General features: G+C 38.6%; 1 protein-coding gene across 16 annotated transcripts in view; it reads left to right on the plus strand.

The window, feature by feature from the left end:
* Nucleotides 1–17,631, plus strand: part of KHDRBS2 (KH RNA binding domain containing, signal transduction associated 2) — a 346,343-nt gene that overhangs the window by 145,860 nt on the left and 182,852 nt on the right. For all 16 annotated transcript variants that reach the window (XR_005604150.1, XR_005604159.1, XR_005604148.1 and 13 more), the window contains one exon: nucleotides 11,084–11,230. Coding sequence is in view for 1 of the 16 variants with exons in the window: in XM_039568849.1 (XP_039424783.1) it covers nucleotides 11,084–11,230 (147 nt within the window). In the remaining 15 variants the exon portion in view is untranslated. The remainder of the gene's footprint in view (nucleotides 1–11,083; nucleotides 11,231–17,631) is intronic.

A 17,631-nucleotide genomic window follows, 5' to 3' on the forward strand; every position in this document is an offset into this window, starting at 1 on the left:
TAAAGGATCCACATGTTGGGTTTTTTTCTCTATGTATGCAACACATCGTGCCCCACATTCATGAGTTCACAGTTCCAAATGAGACAGGAAAACATAAGAATGCACTCAGTCTACAACTCCTGAAAGTTGCAGATTGAAAAGTTTGGGTAAGAACATAAAAACTAGTGAAAATTGAGAGGCTTTCCAAGAATTAGTTGTTTAAGGACATCCTTAACTACAGGGACATCAAGGTTGCCAAGACTTTGGTATTTAGCATCTCGTATGAAAATATTTCCGTATTCGTAATCATTCTTTTCATCTTGATCTGTTTTGTTTCTAAATTTTTTTAGATTGGGACACCAAAATGGTCTAGTAGAGGTTTTGCAGTTTCATTTATCTTCCTTTCTTAAAACTTGCCTAATAGAGAATACCCTATTAACTGATATTGAACAAATTCTTATTGACATTGATTGAACAATTGATATTGAACAAACACTGAGCAAATTCCTTCTGTAGATCTGAATGTAATGCTTTCAAGATCTTTCTCCTGAAATAACTTTATCTGGAGTCTGTGCACACAGAAAGAGGTGGTTTTTATCACTGGAGAATTTTTATTACTCTTCAACTCATTTTCTGGATCACTTATGAATAGTTTAACAGAACACGTTCCCAAATGGTTCTTGTGGGATTCATCTAGCAACTTCTCTAAAATGAACACCTATTTCCTGACTTCCATAATGTGTAACTTGATGAGCTCTCCAACTGCTACCTCATTAAGGAAAAGGGCAGCAGCGCCCTTGTGTATTCAATAGGAGTGTATTGGGAACACCTGTCTTACTTAGTGAATCCCAGGGAAGCTTAAGCGTGAAAGAATTATCAGATCTCCTTCACCCTCATGTGATGCTGCTGCCCAGACACTTCAGTCTGAGGAGTATTACTGTGGACAATTCTGGCATCTGTAGATTTCAGGGATAGGAAGCAACTGAACAGGAAATTAGGTGGCCACGATTCGGTGTTTAGGATCCAAATCATGCCTAAATCCTGGGTGTTTGAGTTCTTTTGCAGCTATAAGCTAAGTGAGTAGGTTACACAGCTAGATTGGGAAAGGCTTGAAGGTCTCTTTATGTTGGCACCTACAGTAGCAATTAGGCTTTGAAGTAATACCTACATGCACCAGTGGATCTGTTCTCTAGGCCTGTATTGGGGAAGTATCCTTCATCAAGTGAGTGGTCAAGCAGGTGTTTACTTTCAAGTGTTTACTTGGAGCCTTCATCATGAAATTGGGTTTAAATATAAATAAATTAATTACTGAAGACAAGTTTCAGGCTTTTTTATAGTCAAAGCTAAGTGCACACATTAGACCTCTTCTGATGGATTGTTTCAAAATACAAGGTTTTGTTCTTCTTTTGCATAAAATAGCTTACACATGGATTTTTCCCTCCAGAATTTTCTCCATGGTAGAAATATTCTTTCTACTATTTCCTTCAAGTGACCAAAACCAAGGTCTTTTAAGTACTTGACTACTCTACAACTGGAATTTATTTATATTTCAGTTCAACAGTGTGTAGCAAAACAGTTCATTCAGAGCCTGGAGAACTGCAAAACATTTCTTTTCATACAAGTCCCTATTCTTAAAAACAGAATATCCCTTGCAAATCTTGTGATACAAGTGATATTTATTCTTTGGAGAAAAAAAAAAAAGTGTTCTTGTAGGACTAATATAATCATAATGAAACTTAATGACAGAGAAGGAACAAAAAGGTGATACTGATATTTAATTTAAATTTTCCTGTTTTTACATTTTAAATAACCATTACTGGTTTTTATTAAACACAGTTTTTGAGAACACTATATACATAACAGATACAAAGATTAATATTTCCTGAATAATAGGAATTGTTGATAAATAAATTATTGTCAGTTTACGGAATTCATAGCATAAATACAGTTAACCTTCTTTGCAAGATGACTGTTAATTTGTCATCAGCTAGCTTGTTGCATTACCGAAAACATTAGTAGAGTTTTCTAGTGTCTATAACATTTGTATCACTTTAAGGTGACTGTTCATGTTCTCTCTCAAAAAAAAAAAGGGATTAAAATTTATAAAACTGTTGGCTCCAAACATAATGAGATAGAGCTAGATTGCTGTAAGAGAACCAGTAAAATGATTTCTGGAAAGTAAAAAGGACAGCAGAGGAAAAGAAAGTACATTTTCCTCCAACCAGTGTAAATGAAGTCATATCTGCTTTCCTCAAATGATGTTTCTCTTCTGCCCAAGGCTTGTTGCTTTATTTTTGACACAGTAAGCTCTTAAAGCTCTTACAAAGTCATCAGCCTTTATTATATCTCTCTACTCTTCATTTTTTCAAATCACTAAATAACTGTATTTATCTGTTTGAATGTGGTGATTTGGCATTGGCTGTCAGTAGCCTGGGTGTAGTTGAGCAAAGCCCTATATCATAGTGAGGAGCCCTTCCTAAAGGGATGTTGAGGTTTGGGAATACAGTCTGTGCTCATTAGTTTTGATCCTTTTGTGCAGAGACTCATCTTCAGCTGTAGCTGTAGCCATCACAGTTTACACTGTGGCAGAGCCCAAGCGATTGTTTATACCCTGCAATCGGCACATGTATAATCTAGCATTGGTGGAACTAAGAAGTGCATTGAAAGCAGAAGGCCTCATCCAGCTATATATTTAGGTTTAAAATTAGACAGATGTAGCTGAAAAAAAAAATCTCTGTATCCCAAGAGTGCTTTTCAGAACTGGCCATCAAAGGAATTTAGTTCCTCATGTTGTCTTTCCGCTGCCACTGGTAGCCCTGTGTTCCAGTAAATATGGTGTTGTCATCACCTGTTGCAGGTTGCAGGCTTTGTGCTAAAACTGTAGCACAGGGCTGGGACCTGCCAGCCATCCTCTGGACTGCTCAGGGTCTGCCCCCAGCTCCCTTTGAGCTTGCTGACTTCTAGGAGCCCTTGTCTAATGGCTGAGTAATTCTTGCCTGTGCTGCTTTACCTTTTACCTAGGTTTGTACTATATCTGTAATTAACGGTAGCGATAATGAGTCATCATTCTGTGTGGAGTGTGCCGCTATGGCCCTAGAATAAAACTGTAGCACAGGGGAGTACAGGGTTGTGATGGAAGTGGAGGCATTGAAAGCAAAGGCATGGGATGATAAGGAAGGCTCCAGGATTGTAAGTGGGGACTGGTCACCAAGGTCAGTTGCAAGTCATTAAAGGGACACAACATTGGGTCTGGGTAAAATCATGAGTAACAAAGAGAGCAAAGGAAACATACACAGCAGTTGTAAAACTTACCTTATTTAATGAATTTGGATGGGAAATTGAATTGCTAAATGATGGAGAAATAACAATGTATATAGCATGTTTACCATCCTAAAAATAACCCCTTGTGCTTCCTGGGGAGAGGAGGAAGAAATTATTGCCATCGGTATTATGTGTCTGTAGTGTGTTGACTTCGTCTGGATGCCAGGCACCAACCAAAGCCTCTCTATCACTCCCCTCCACAATTGCATGGGGGAGAGAAAATACAACAAAGGATTCATGGGTTGAGGTAAGGGCAGAGAGAGATCTCATCAGATACTGTGAGGGCAAAACAGGCTAGAATTAGAGATATTAATTGTTACTAACAAAACCAGAGCAGGATAATGAGAAGCAAAGTAAGACCTTAAAACTACCTTTCTCCCCACTTCTCCCTCCTTCCCAGCTCTACCTACTCTCCCACTGGGGCGCAGGGAGACAGGAAATGGGGGTTACAGTCCCCTCAGTTCACCACAGGTTGTTTCTGCCACTGCTCAGGGAGAAGAGTCCTTCCCCTGATCCAGTGTGGGGTCCCTCCCACAGGAGACAGTCCTCCATGAATTTTTCCAACATCAGTCAATCCCACAGGCAACTGCATAATGCTGTGATGTGGGTTACTGTTCTGGGGGATGCAGTGTTTCAAGGACAGGCTGCTCCACCATGGGTACCCCACAGAGAAACAAGTCCTGCCATGAAACCTGCTCCAGCATGGGCTCCTCTCTCCACAGGTCCCTGCTGGCAGCCTGCTCCAGCATGGGCCTCCCATTGGGTTACAGCATCCTCTCAGGCATCCACCTGCTCCAGCATGGGTCTCCTCCATGGGCTGCAGGTGGATCTCTGCATCCCCTGGTCCTCCATGGGCTGCAGGGGCACAGCTGCCTCACCATGGGCTGCACCATGGGCTGCAGGGGAATCTCAGCTCTGACACCTGGAGCACCTCCTGCCCATCCTTCTGCACTGACCTTGGTGTCTGCAGAGCTGTTCCTCTCATGTTCTCACTCTGCTCTTCTCTGGCTGCAATTACATCTGAGCAATAACTTTTTCCTTCTTCTCCTTAAATATGTTACCACAGAGGTGTTAGCACCATTTCTGACTGACCCAACCTTGGCCAGCGCCACATCCATCTTGGAGCCATCTGGGATTGGCTCTGCGAGACACTGAGGAACTTTCTGGCAGCTTCTCACAGAATCCAGCCCTGTACCCTCCCCACTACCAAAACCTGGCCATGCAAACCCAATGCAATGTCTTGCACCAAAGAACTCAGGGTACTGCAGCTCTCATCAGTGTTGTCCTCTCCCAACTGAAGCCATTAACCTTAGGATCCCCGGGGCAGTGGAAGGTGAGCGTAACACCAGGCAAAGAGTCAGAAACTAGAAAGTTTATGTGTCATTTTTGCCTGCATGGAATTTGAGCTGCAATCATTAGTATGGAACTAGACTTCTAATAAATCTTTGATTAAGGGGAAAAAAAAAAGAAAAAGACTTCTTTTATGTTTTTGCCCATAGTAAAAGTGTAACATCTTGTTTGGAGCTCAGGCAACCTACACTGTAACTTGGTTGCAACAAATTGCTAATTAGCCTCTCATAAATAAAAGCATGACATTTTCTACCCTCATTAATTAAGGCAAAGTCTTCTTCCTGAATCTGAAGGCATCTGAATTGAAGTGATCCCGAGCTGTGATCGTAAGTTTTAAGATGAACATAATCCTAGGAAGCATTTTTAGGTATGGTAATCATGCATTTCTTGAGGGTCTTTGATTTCCTACATAAGCTTTGCAAACTTGAAATTCATTGATTGTATTCAATGAACATCTTTGGCTTGGTTAATTCTAGGAGCAATTCTCTAATGCCCAGGTGGTTCTTATCTATGCTGTTTTTAGCTTCTGCTTAGGTTTGTACAAGTGTAGAAACATTCATAGGTCTGTGAACTCTATTGCTGCTCTTAGTTTTCTGGCAGGGAATTTAAGCATAGATCACTAGTTGTTGGTCACAGTGGTCACCGTCTGTTGCCTCAGTTTTGGCAAATAACACTTTAGTGTGTTGAGCTTTCCTAAACTTCCCCCCCCCCCCCCAAAGAATTTCTATGTTTTTTTCATTTAACCTTTATGTCAGGTGTTAGTGGTCTTTCAGTAGTGGTTGTCTCATCATCACATTCTTCTGCTGATTAGTCTTTTTTTTCCTTTTCACTGCTCTAAACAAAAAGATGATCTAGGTATGGTTTAGTACCTCTTAGCCATTAAGTTTTTATTGTATTTCATTATGAAAATCATCAGGAAATAAAGCACTGAAGGACCTGTTTGCCCAAGACAGTACTGAGTGTACACAATTCTCTGCTCCGTTTTACCAAAGGAACAATGAAAATTTTAATAATGAATCAAGTATAGAAAAACAATTGTTTTCACCTGTATCTCCAGTAATTTCCTCTGATGTAGACAATGTTCTTTCTAATGCCTACGTTTCATAATGGGGTCTCTGTGGCTGACTGCAGATGTTGTACACCCACTCTCTTTGCACTACTTTGTGAGCTCTCCTCACGCATTCACCACCTCCACCTTCTTTATTCTTCTTCCTGGAGTGAGAATAACTGGTTTAAAAACAAGAGTCAAGGAACAGCTAAGGTCTTCTAGCTTCATTCTGTACTCTGCTGAATCCCTTTCCAGTGCCTTATCCGTTATCGAATTGTTACTCTTTTTTTTTTTTGTCTGTTGTTTCTCCACTGATGGGACCTTGGACCTGAAAGTTTTTAACTCCAAACCCAGTATCACCAAGAAATTAATTCACTGTTACTTTTACTACAATCGGTGTGGTAGACAACATTTTGATATTTTTCATTTATGTCCAGATTAAAAATTAATAGGTTTGCATTTGTCAAACTGCATGCTCATTATTTTTCTTCTGTAGCATTGCCCATTGATCTTATGAATAATGCCTGTGTAGCAGCAGCCCTGTTATTATCATCTTTGTCTAGTCTCTGCACTATGCTTTTCTTTGTAAATTCTTACAAGATATGAAATCCATTGCAATTCGCATATTGTTCCTCAAGCACCCATTGTTTCTTTTCGTAGCTGTGTTTGTTTCATTATGGGAAGTTCTTTGTATTGTATTGATGAAATTTATCTCTGAAATCTACACAGTTCCTACTGCAAGTTTATTTTCTATTATTCTTTGATACCCTGTTATTTCAGTGTTAGGAGGACACTTTTTATTCACCAATCTGGACTGATAACTTGGTTTTCTGTCCAAACTCCATTTCTTTCAACTTTATTCTGGTATTTTTATTGAAGCGCTTTGGCCAGGCTTACAGACAGAAAGCAGTTCTCTGTTAACACACACCCTTTTAAAATGTTAAGACTCCTTTCACATCCAGAGATAATTAATCCTTTTTCTTGGCCTTTACGTTCCTATCACTCCCATACTTCACTTTTACAGCGGTCAGTACTCCTAATATTTCTGCTATAGAGTTTTATAAGTCATTTTCCCTGCTTTGGTCAACTGGAATTTATAAACACAGTAGGTGTTTCAAAACACCTGTTATCCTTATGAGGGAGTGGGTTATAGAGCCATGCATCACAATGAGTGTGGACGGACTTCAGCGCTGTGTAACAGACACTCTAAGGCAGCAAATGAAGGAATGAAGGAAGCCTGAAGCACTTAGGATGAGGGGAACTGGCTTCTGTCCCTCTTGAGAGATGAAGGGAATTGACATGCAGAGCAGAGTGGAAGAGGATCAGGATGAGGGGCAGTTGCCTCTGGAGAGTGATGTGTGTTTCCTCTGCTGCGTTCAACCCACACTGAAGTAAAACATTGTCACCATGAACTAAATAAGAACCATACTATGAACCTGAGAGGCCATAATAAGAGATTGCCATCACTGATCCAGAAGCCCTGGGAATCTATTCCGTTCCTTTTATAAAGCAGAACTGATCAGGTCCCAGGTTTGTTGTTTTTCTACCCTAGGATCCAGTGCCTGAGACTTAACTTCATTTTGATTCAGAGAATCCATCAGGCTTTCGATGCACATCACCTTCCACTGTGATTCATTTCATGTATACATGAGTAAGCTTAAGCAGTTATTTCCGTGCTTGGGTGTGAGAGAACAACTTGGCTGCTGGGTGGCCACTGGCCAAGGCTGTGCAAGCTCAACAGGGTCTTAAAAACTGCTGGACATGATGTAAGGAATCGTAGAACGTAAAAAGCCGTGAGAATCTACCGGAAGTTACAGCCCGCACCATGGGGAATAGCTGAACCTCAGAGGTGATTAAGGCAGAGTTATATGAGAAACAGCCAAAGTCCACAGGTGATCGCACTGGTGCATTAGAGGCCACTAGGGCCCTGCAAGGCCATTCACACCCAGATAGCCTTGTAAAAAACACCATATCAAACAGATTTATGATGATCTCACCTATTCTGCCTTAATGTACCAGGTGCTGGAAAGTCTCATAATCCATTTCAGTCCTTACCAGTGCTACATGAGGTGTTTATTCGTTAGTGTTTTTGTTTGACTCAGAAGCACAGTTAAGAAGAGAGCCTCCTGATCATTCCCAATTCCCATTATTTAAAGTGAGCAGAACTCACAGGGTTTTAACTGGACTCCTCTCCTAAAAAACTGTATCAAAGTTGGGCTCCAGAAAGGCTCTCTGGCTTCTAAAGGGAACTCAGTTATTGCAACCAGACTATGACTAGCAGGAGGCAAAACCCACTGCTGTGCTACACAAGGGGCAGTACTGTCATCCTAAATAGAAGTAGTATGGATATTGGGTCCACAGCACTGACCATTTTGCTGTGCAGTTGGGATGTGTTGCTTGCTAATGAAGATTTGCACAGGTGTTGTCCATCTTCATGTGCTCCTGGGAGAGTGTGTTCATCTGTACTGCACTTGGGAAGCTGTATTAGCTGCCAGTAGGTATCACCTGCTGTACCAACGAGTGTCTCCCCAACAGTGTGAGTCACGTCTGTTGTTTGCTTGGTAGATGCCTGATACCTGACACACGATTAAATGAAAGACTACATTCAGTCCCCAAATACTCACTCATATTCACTGGCTTTGGGAAGCAGAGCTTGGTACAGTGCTCACATGATCTGTGAGTTCTTACTCATCCGTAGTTTTCCTTAATTAAGTTTCTCTGTATCCACACACACATATGCAATAAAAGGAGCATTATTGTGACATTTTACCCTATTATGGGAAGAGATACTGTGTGAAAATTCAGTCTTTAACCCCATGTGTTCCACAAGAAGAAACCTCCTTACGTATTCTCAGAAAGAAATGTGTAGGATCTCGCAGCCTCATCCTGCAGTTTCTAACAGCTGTAGAAATAAGTGCCAAGTAGTGACAGAGAGCATGTGCTGCGTCAAAGAGGCAGGTTATCAAATGATGTGTTTTAAGAAATCCTGAGTTTGTTCAGGAAATAAAAGAGAAACATAATTACCATTGTTACCACCGAAGAAGCATATTCCTAACTTTCTGTATGACAGGTATGCATTATAAAATCATGTTACTGATGTCTTAGCTGTACAAAATCCTCCTCAAAATAATGAGCCAAATATTACTCTTTTGTTTTTTTCTACATCTGAACACAAAGGTCCAATTTCTGAGTGTATTGGTAGTCTTTTCCTGAGAGATAACTTTTGGGGCTTTCTGGCGTTTTTTTTTTTCCCTCCGAATCTTAAAAAAGCAACAGGAAAGAAACTTCCAGCAATCACTAGGATGTAACTTTATAGTTATTAAGACTTAATTCTACTGAAATACTCCATACCACATTTTTCCAGAAGCAGTAATCAGATGTGTGATTTTTTTCCAGAAAACGGAAAGGTACTGTAACATCTCACGATGGGCTTTTATATTATGCTATGGTTCTTATGATTTCAATGAGATTTCAGTGATAAGCTAAAATGCCAAAGAGAATTTAAAAATAAAAATACTGTGACAATTATGTCTTCTGTTAATTTTTTAGTTTTGGTTGAAAACAATTATGTCAATTTTCAAATTAAATAATAGTTCACATTTATTGAGTTATGATTTTATTATAATCTGTGAAATGTTGACTTAGCATGGAGCCAGATCTTGGGTTCTGGAGATAAAGGATGTAGCCTTTGTGTATTCTCTGGGGCTGGATCTTCTAACATAGATAAAAAGAACTGTATACTTACTGTTAGGAGCATAGCATTGTGCAAATGTTTTTGGTAGCAAACATTGGTGTAAATTGGTCAAGGCTAAAATAAGTGAAGTTAATGCAAAATTAAATAAACTAAATCAGTAAGAATTGTAATCTGTTTTTACAATTTTTATATCTTAGCTAAATGTTCATAAACTGTTTAGTATATACTAAAAAGCTATAACCTCTTTACCATTTTCAAGACAATTAGTTTGCTTCTTTTTCTGTGATAATGTTTTCTGTATACATATATTCTTCTAAATTACATTTATCAAAATATTTTTGAAGACTGAGAGTTCAACTCATCATTTCTTTAGCATTACTTATGGCTATCTTGTGTAGTAATGGCATAGATTTTTCATTACATTGTCATAGCCAGTGCCATTAACATGATCACTATTTCATGCCTTTGATTTTTATGGGGCAGTAACTACTATGAATGTATTTTGCAATTTACATTTGTTATCTCAAAGCTTTGTGTAAGGAAGCAGATTGACATTTCAGAACATTACTCTAACGTGAAGTAGGATTATTAGGCTTATTGTATAGCTAGGAAATTTGGACCCAAAGGTGGTTGAGCTGTATCTAGGTGAGGTGATTCACCATCTGAGCTGGTGTACACTGCATTGCATAGGTACCCTGTATTGGGACTGGGACTGAAACTCAGACATCACTGAGTTTGGAGAGCAGCTCAGGGTCCCTCAGCATGACAAGTGCATGGATCTGTCAGAGCAAGTTCAGAGGAGGGCCATGGAGATGATCAATGCTAGAGCCCTTCTGCTATGAAGAGAATTTGGGTTGCTCAGCCTGGAAAAGAGAAGGCTCAGGGTAAATTTATGGCACCTTCCAAGTACAAAAAGAGGGCAAGAAAGCCAAAGAGGGACTTTGTCAAAAGGCACGTAGTGAGGGGACAAGGAGTAGTGGCTTTAAACTGAATGAGAGTAGGTTTTAGGTTAAACATTAGGAAAAGGTTCTTTGCTATGGACGTAGTGAGACACTGGAGCGGTTTTACCACAGAAGTTGTGGATGCCCCATCCCTGGGAGTGTTTAAGGCCAGGCTGGATGGGGCCCCGAGCAACCTGAGCTAGTGGAAGATGTCTCTGTTCATGGCAGGGGCAGTGGAACTGGATAGTCTAGGTCCCTTCACACCCAAACCATCCTGTGATTCTGTGTCTCAGATAAAAGTCCTAGGGCATATTTTTCTTTGGTGACACTAAAATGTACAGGTTGCAGATACTCATCGAAGAACCTAAAGACTTTACTAAACAACAGTGTTCCAAAATGCTTAAATGTATCTTTATTTTATGGGTTTTTTTTAAGAGCTAAGATTCAGACAGATGAATGCAGCTTTTCCATTATGGATTTATTATGTCAGTACTTCCTTCTGGAGCATTTAGCATTTTTTCACTGTGCTGATTAAAATCTGTTTTAGATGATAATTATGCTGGGTTTATTAATCAAACACTCAAAATTGATTTTTAAATCTTTAGGTGGCTTGAACTAGACTTTTATTTCTCAAAGGATTTAAAAGTCTGCTTATAGTTTGTCCTTCTGTCATGTTATCTGTGGGTGCTAAATCACTGCAAAATTAGTAGATTTTCAGTTCTAAAAAACAAATCCACCCTTTCTTCATAGGAGGAAGAACTAAGGAAAAGTGGAGAAGCCAAATACGCGCACTTGAGTGATGAGCTCCACGTATTAATTGAAGTGTTTGCTCCACCTGGGGAGGCGTATTCTCGTATGAGTCATGCCTTGGAAGAAATAAAAAAATTCCTGGTTCCTGTAAGTCACTTGTAACATTCTTCTGTGACAGGTTATGGTTTTGTTGCATTGAGTTTGTTCCTTCTTTAGACTAATGAAAAACCCCTTCAACCTGTTCTGTTGAACTTTCATCTTTCATTCTTTTGTCCCAGGGAGATGCCAAACAGGCCATTAAGTGTCACAGGTGATGCCCTGATGTATTTTCTAGGTATTTTATTATTTCCATTTGTCAATGTTTTTTGCTTTCCTTTCTTGGTTTCTGGCAGAACTGGTAGATTACTTTTGTCTTTTGATTGCAGACATTAGTCATTTATATGAGAGTACACTTTCAAGATTTTTGAATATTTAAATCTGTGAAGACATTTTAATACATATAACAATTTATCTAAATATCCTGCTAATGAAGTTAATGAATTTCTTGTGGAGGAAACAGCATGAGCAAAACATTCCTAAGAAATTTCTGTTCAGCTTATGACTCAGACCACAGTTTAGTAATCTTCCATCAGCTAGGAGAGTGCAGAAACATACTCTAAAGCTGTGAACTTTTTCAATTTGATTTTTACTAAATATATCACTTTCTGAAATACTTACTTTCATGTCTATTGATTTTCTTCAAATTCTCTGAAATTTGTTTTTTCCACATTTATACATTTATTCCGTGCTATTTTCATACCTAAATTTGTCTTAGAATTGAAGCATATGCATACTAAATATTAAGTAAAGTAGTACTAGAATTACCTGAGTTGTTTTCTGAGGTCTGTCCTGAGAGTTCTTAATGCTCTAAGAATGTTCAGAACTTAAAAAGAATATGATGAGAGCTTGTTTCTATTTTTGATTTTAAAAGTTAGTGTGGTAACTGTTCAGGTCTCTTGATAATAATGGACGGATTCAACAAGTGCCTTTTTGTTATGAGTAATATGAAGCCAAGATAAGAGATACTCAGGTGAGGCATATGAATAATTTCACGGCAGAATTTCAATGCTTTTTTGGTGTGGGATTCTTGGTTGGGGGAAAAGGAGAATATGTTACAAGCAAAATAGTGAAGTAGACTATTTAAATGTTCAAATTTTTAAGAGCAAATAAACTTTTTTTTTTGTAAGAACACAAACTAAGTAACTTAAGATTGTTAAAAATAAACATCTGGGTATTTCTTTTAAATAAAAAAGTTAATTGGCATTAAGTGAGTGCCCAGAAATGAGCCACATTTTAAACCAGTTAAATCTTAAATCTGTCTTTCTGATTCTTCCTTCTCATCTCCTTATGACATTTCCAGTTTAGGAACACTGGTGATAAAATATCATTTAAAATTCTTTGAAATAACTGTGAGACAAGAACGCATTTTCTTTTTCATGATTTCTGACTTTATGATGAACATATAATAATTGGGAAAAATTAGGTCAATATTGTAATGCTGGCAGCATATCATGGAAAATGACATTTTGGCTGCAAGCTAATGGTGAAGATCTGCCAAGCCATTACACTGGAACAAAATTTATCATTAAGTAACAGGTTCCTGAAAAGTCTGGAGTGTTGCAACTTAAAGTGATAACAGGGCCAATTATAAAATTTGCCAGTCTTTATCCTTTGGATAACCATATTTGCAGTTGTTCATGACTTTCCTAAACTTCAGCTTGTTTCTGTAAGAGTTTCCTGTTTAAAGTTATCTTCTTATGTCCTTTTCATTCTGGAAGAGAGCTCCTGCATTCTAGCATGGTGCAATGATGATGGCACCTGGATTTTTAACATCCATCATGTATTCTGTTCAGCCTGGGTGAATAAGGGAGAGGGACCAGTGTGTTTTGGGAGTAGGATTAAAATTTTTTGTAAATATTCAGCATCTGTGCAAGCATATATTTTGTGTGACACATTATTTATTTGTAAGAATGATATGCATTTTCCAGCACAAGTATAATAGCTACACTGGAGGAAATATAAAGCCAGGTTCTCTATTAGGAGATTTTGAACTTGGTTGACAGTGGCAGTAATAGACCCCATCATAGAAGGCCACTGAATTTGTCAGGCATGATTTGCCCTTAGTGAAGCCGAGTTAGCTGTCACCATTCACCTCCTCCTTTTACATGTGTATTTGCAAAGCTTCCAGGAGGCTTTGTTCCATGATCTTTCTGACCTGAGGTGAGGCTGAAAGAGCTGTGGTTTCCTGTGTCTTCCTTATTTCTCTTTTTGAAAGTGGGGGTTACTTTTCACCTTTTCCAGTCAGTGGGAGCTTCAGCGGACTGACATGACTTCTCAAATACAATGGGTAGTGGCTTAGCCAGTTCCTCAGCCAGTTCCCTCAGAATGAGCAGATGTATGTCATCAGGTCCCATGGACTTGTGCACCTTCAGGTTCCTTAGATGTTCTCGAATCTGATCCTCTCCTGTAGTGGGCAATTCTTCATTCCCCCAGTGCCCACCTGTGCCTCCTGCGACCTGGGTGGTGTGGCTGGAGCACCTGTCCATGAAGGAAGAAGTCGTTGATTACTTCAGCCTTCTCCATGTCCTGGGTAGCCAGGTCTCCCGTTCTGCTCTGGAGAGGACCCCCATTTTCCCTAGTCTTCCCTTTATCACTGATGTACTTTTCCTGTTGCCCTTGACATCCCTGGCAAATTTTAATTCTGTCAGGGCTTTAGCTTTCCTAACCTGATCCCTGGCTGCTTGGGCAATTTCTGTATTCCTCCCAGGCTACCTGTACTTGAATCTACCCTCTGTTGGCTTCCTTTTTGAGTTTGTCCAGGAGCTCCTTGTTCATCCATATAAGCTTCCTGTCATTTTTGCCTGACTTCCTCTTCATTATGATGAAGCTCACTCCTGAGCTTGGCAGAGGTGATCCTTGGACATTCATCAGTTTTTTTGTGCCCCTCTTCCCTCTAGGGAATCATAATCACTCCGAACAAGTAACAATTGTACTTTATGACTTGTTTGTTAGTAGTTAGTTGTTAGTCCTCTGCTTCATTTCAGATTTACAAAGCAGTTATTAACTGACTCGTTGCAACATGTTTCAAGGGTTTTGCCCTCAAGAAAATTGCACTAGATGATCTCCTTTTTGTTCCCTATTTGCAGCATCTCTTGAATTTGTTTTATGATGTTCTGTTGTTTATAAGACCTAATTTATTGCAGCAATGAATATTGGGATTGCATGACAGGGATAAAACAGTAGAATATAACAGTTTTATTTATACCAAATCAAGTGTGTAATAAACTATTCAAATGAGTTTTCACATTGCTTATGAATTTTGTGAAGATTTCATGAAATATTGCCCTCAGAAATTATACTCATCATGTCAGTGAAACGGAATAATGTTTTTATACCTTATCCAGAAGTTTTAATGGGACTGAATTTTAAGATAAATGCTCAGAAATCATAATAGAAAAGTAGATAAATGTAGAACAGGACTGAGAAAAAAAAATTGAACATTTACTAAATGAAGCAAAGTTTTCATGAACAACTACTTTTGATTTAAATGTGATTACTTCATTTTTACCTTCAACCTTCAACCCAATAATAAGTATCCATATTTTGCTAGTGAAAATTTTACCTCCAAGCCAGGGTTAGAAACCCCTTTTGGCATTGTCTGTCCCAAAAGTTAACACATTTCAAAGCTGCAGCTTGGTCTCAGGTGGTGCGCTGGGCTCCCTCCAGCAGGCTTTTCGGTGCATGACTGAACCCCAGTGTCTGCAGCCCTTGGTAGCTGACACACTCCCAAAGCCAAGCTGCTTCGTTTGTGTCTGTGGCTTCCATTTTGCAAATGGCTTGAGGTCTGTGTGGGTGCTGTCAGCGGGACGTTGTTAACTGGTTGATTTTTTAACTGTCTTCACTAGTTCTTTGGTGGGTTTTATGCAAAATTAAGGCTTTGTGGGGTGTCATATCCAATTACTAGCTAGAAACTGCTCCGTTTTTATTTGATGTTTACTCAGTATGAAAATTGGAATATAATTGAAATATGACAGATCAAAAGACCCATGATTAAGTAAATAGGATTAATCTTAGAGTTTTGAAACACAACTGCCTGCTCCAATGTTTTTCTGTCAACACAGTAAAAACAAAAACCAGAATGTGCTCCCCAAGTCAAGGTTTTGCATTAACAATCACATTTGGAACTGATGCTAACAAAATGGAAATTATCCAGTATTAGCTATGTGGAAAGTACAAACCGTAGGGATGCCTAGGAGGAGGATGTGTTTTGCAGATTTGCCTTTGTGGCCAACACAGATTTGATAAAACCCATATGTATCTGACAGCCAGGTACTTCTGATCCTAAACTGCCAGGGACCTAGGTCTAGGTGAGGAACCTAAGGCTGATATTAGATCTCAGTGCCTCAAAATGGGATGCAGGGTCAACAAACTAGAAGGGGAGACTGGGGAATAGGGGGAGGGGAGGAGAGCCTAGAAGCTTTTCAAGCTTTAAAATCTGCTGGTTTTTAAAGGTTCTTAGCTATTAAATGCAGTTAAATTTTTTCACTGTTAATGATCAATGAAACTCTACATCAGTTGTGTTAGATAGAATTAGATAATTTTGATGTACATCCAAACATACAAATATATTTTCTGAACAAGCTCTTAATTTCCATGTAATAAGAAGCTGTACTGTCTTAAGGAGTTCTGTGCTTTCTAACACATGCAGAATCATTTTCTGATTCACATTTTTATCCCTTTAAGCAAAGCATTTTTATTTGACATGGTTTGCATCCCTTGGGAGAATGAGGGAAGCAGATACTGATCATTTATTTTACGTATGAGTGCTCTGTAATAGGGAGCTATTATGTAGAGGGCAGATTGTAGCTGCGGTGACATGACCACTTTAAAAAGATCGTTTACAACTGTGTGGTCAGATGATCAGAAATGGAACCAATTATTACTTTAAAAGCTGCTGTCCAACATATTTGCATACATTATTCTGGCCACTTGTATCTGCTTTAAAATGAGGCATATTGGCACCGCTCAAGGGCTGGGAGTAAACACATGGTCATGTAATGCAGTCCAGTTGATGGATGATCCCTGGTGATCATCTGCCTGTACAGTTTTCTGAGGGTGTTTATCAGATCAGATCAGATTCTGTTATTAGAAATCACTGTGGTGAGGCAGCAGGTGAATGCAGGGTTTAATGCTGTTTTTAATTCAGGCTGCAGTGTCTTCCAGACTTCCTTGTAGGTGCCTAAATACCTTACTGACTGTTTAACTTCAATCCTTTATCTCACCTTGCTCCATACTATTGATTAAAATAATTTTCTTACCAATCATTTAAGAATATTATGTGTTCTCACTCATCCAGCTAATTAAAGATGAAATATTACTAAGGAAGAAGAGCCTTTCAGTGAAATAAAAATTTACTAATTTCACACTGGAAGTTATTTATACCAGAACTATTTATGAAAAAATTGAGGTCTATGGGAAATTGAAAACAACTTTTGAGACCAGTTTGTTTCAGTGGGAACAATTAAAACATCTTAAAGTAGGGTTTAGTCGCTTGAAGGTCTTTCTCCGTCTAATATTGCAAAAGAAATTCTTTTACTTCAAACATACATTTACAGTATGTATAGGAACTCATATATGGTAGAGAGCAGAGTTACAGATAATCTGTGTACATACATCACACAGTAACAATTCTGTCAGTTTTAGCTATATGAGATTTGTTTTGCACATTTTTTATTAGCCATCTGAATTTCTTTTGTGGTAGAGTATAATGTGAAATCTCTATTTACATACCATTTCATACTCCATGGTTTTGTAATCTTATGTTTGTTTCTAAATAAGCTATAGTGTGGGTGAGGGGATGCCAGTCTTTTTTTCGTCTTTCAAAGAACTTCAACAGGCAAAATATTTCCCTAAATATGACACTGAGCAGCAGCACAGCTGCATCTCTAAAATACATCTTTTATGCCTGTCAAAGTGAATAATTTACACTTGCACATTCTGCAAAAATACTTGCAGTAATAAATAATTAGTACAGTAATTATTTTAAAACTCTGCTAAGGAAAAATTTTAGCAGCTGTTTTAGTTGTTCTGGGTTCTGTTTCTCCCAGTGTGCAACATCTCTGGCAATTTCACACACAAGTTTTGATAATCAAGGAAATAAAATTCAGTGATTCTGTCAAGGCCTAAAATGTCATAGCACTTTACCTCTTCACAGCTTTTTTTCCTAAACATTGCTTAACAAATCAAATTATTATGAATACATTCAAACATCAGTGTACTCAAGAAAGTCATCACAACTTGTGCGCTGTGGTTCTTGACTTTTCATAGATGCTGAAGTTTTTCCTAATAACGATACTGGCTGATTTTGAGCAGCACTTGTGTTGTTTAAATCCCTTATTTTAAGCTTGATGAAAATAATTCTAAATCTTTCCCTCAAATTGAACACTTGGGGGTGGAGATGTACACTAAAAATGTTCAAATTTTTCAAGTGAAAATTAAATTCCATTATT

Source organism: Corvus cornix, chromosome 3 (genome assembly GCF_000738735.6).
Source record: "Corvus cornix cornix isolate S_Up_H32 chromosome 3, ASM73873v5, whole genome shotgun sequence".
NCBI lineage: Eukaryota > Metazoa > Chordata > Aves > Passeriformes > Corvidae > Corvus > Corvus cornix.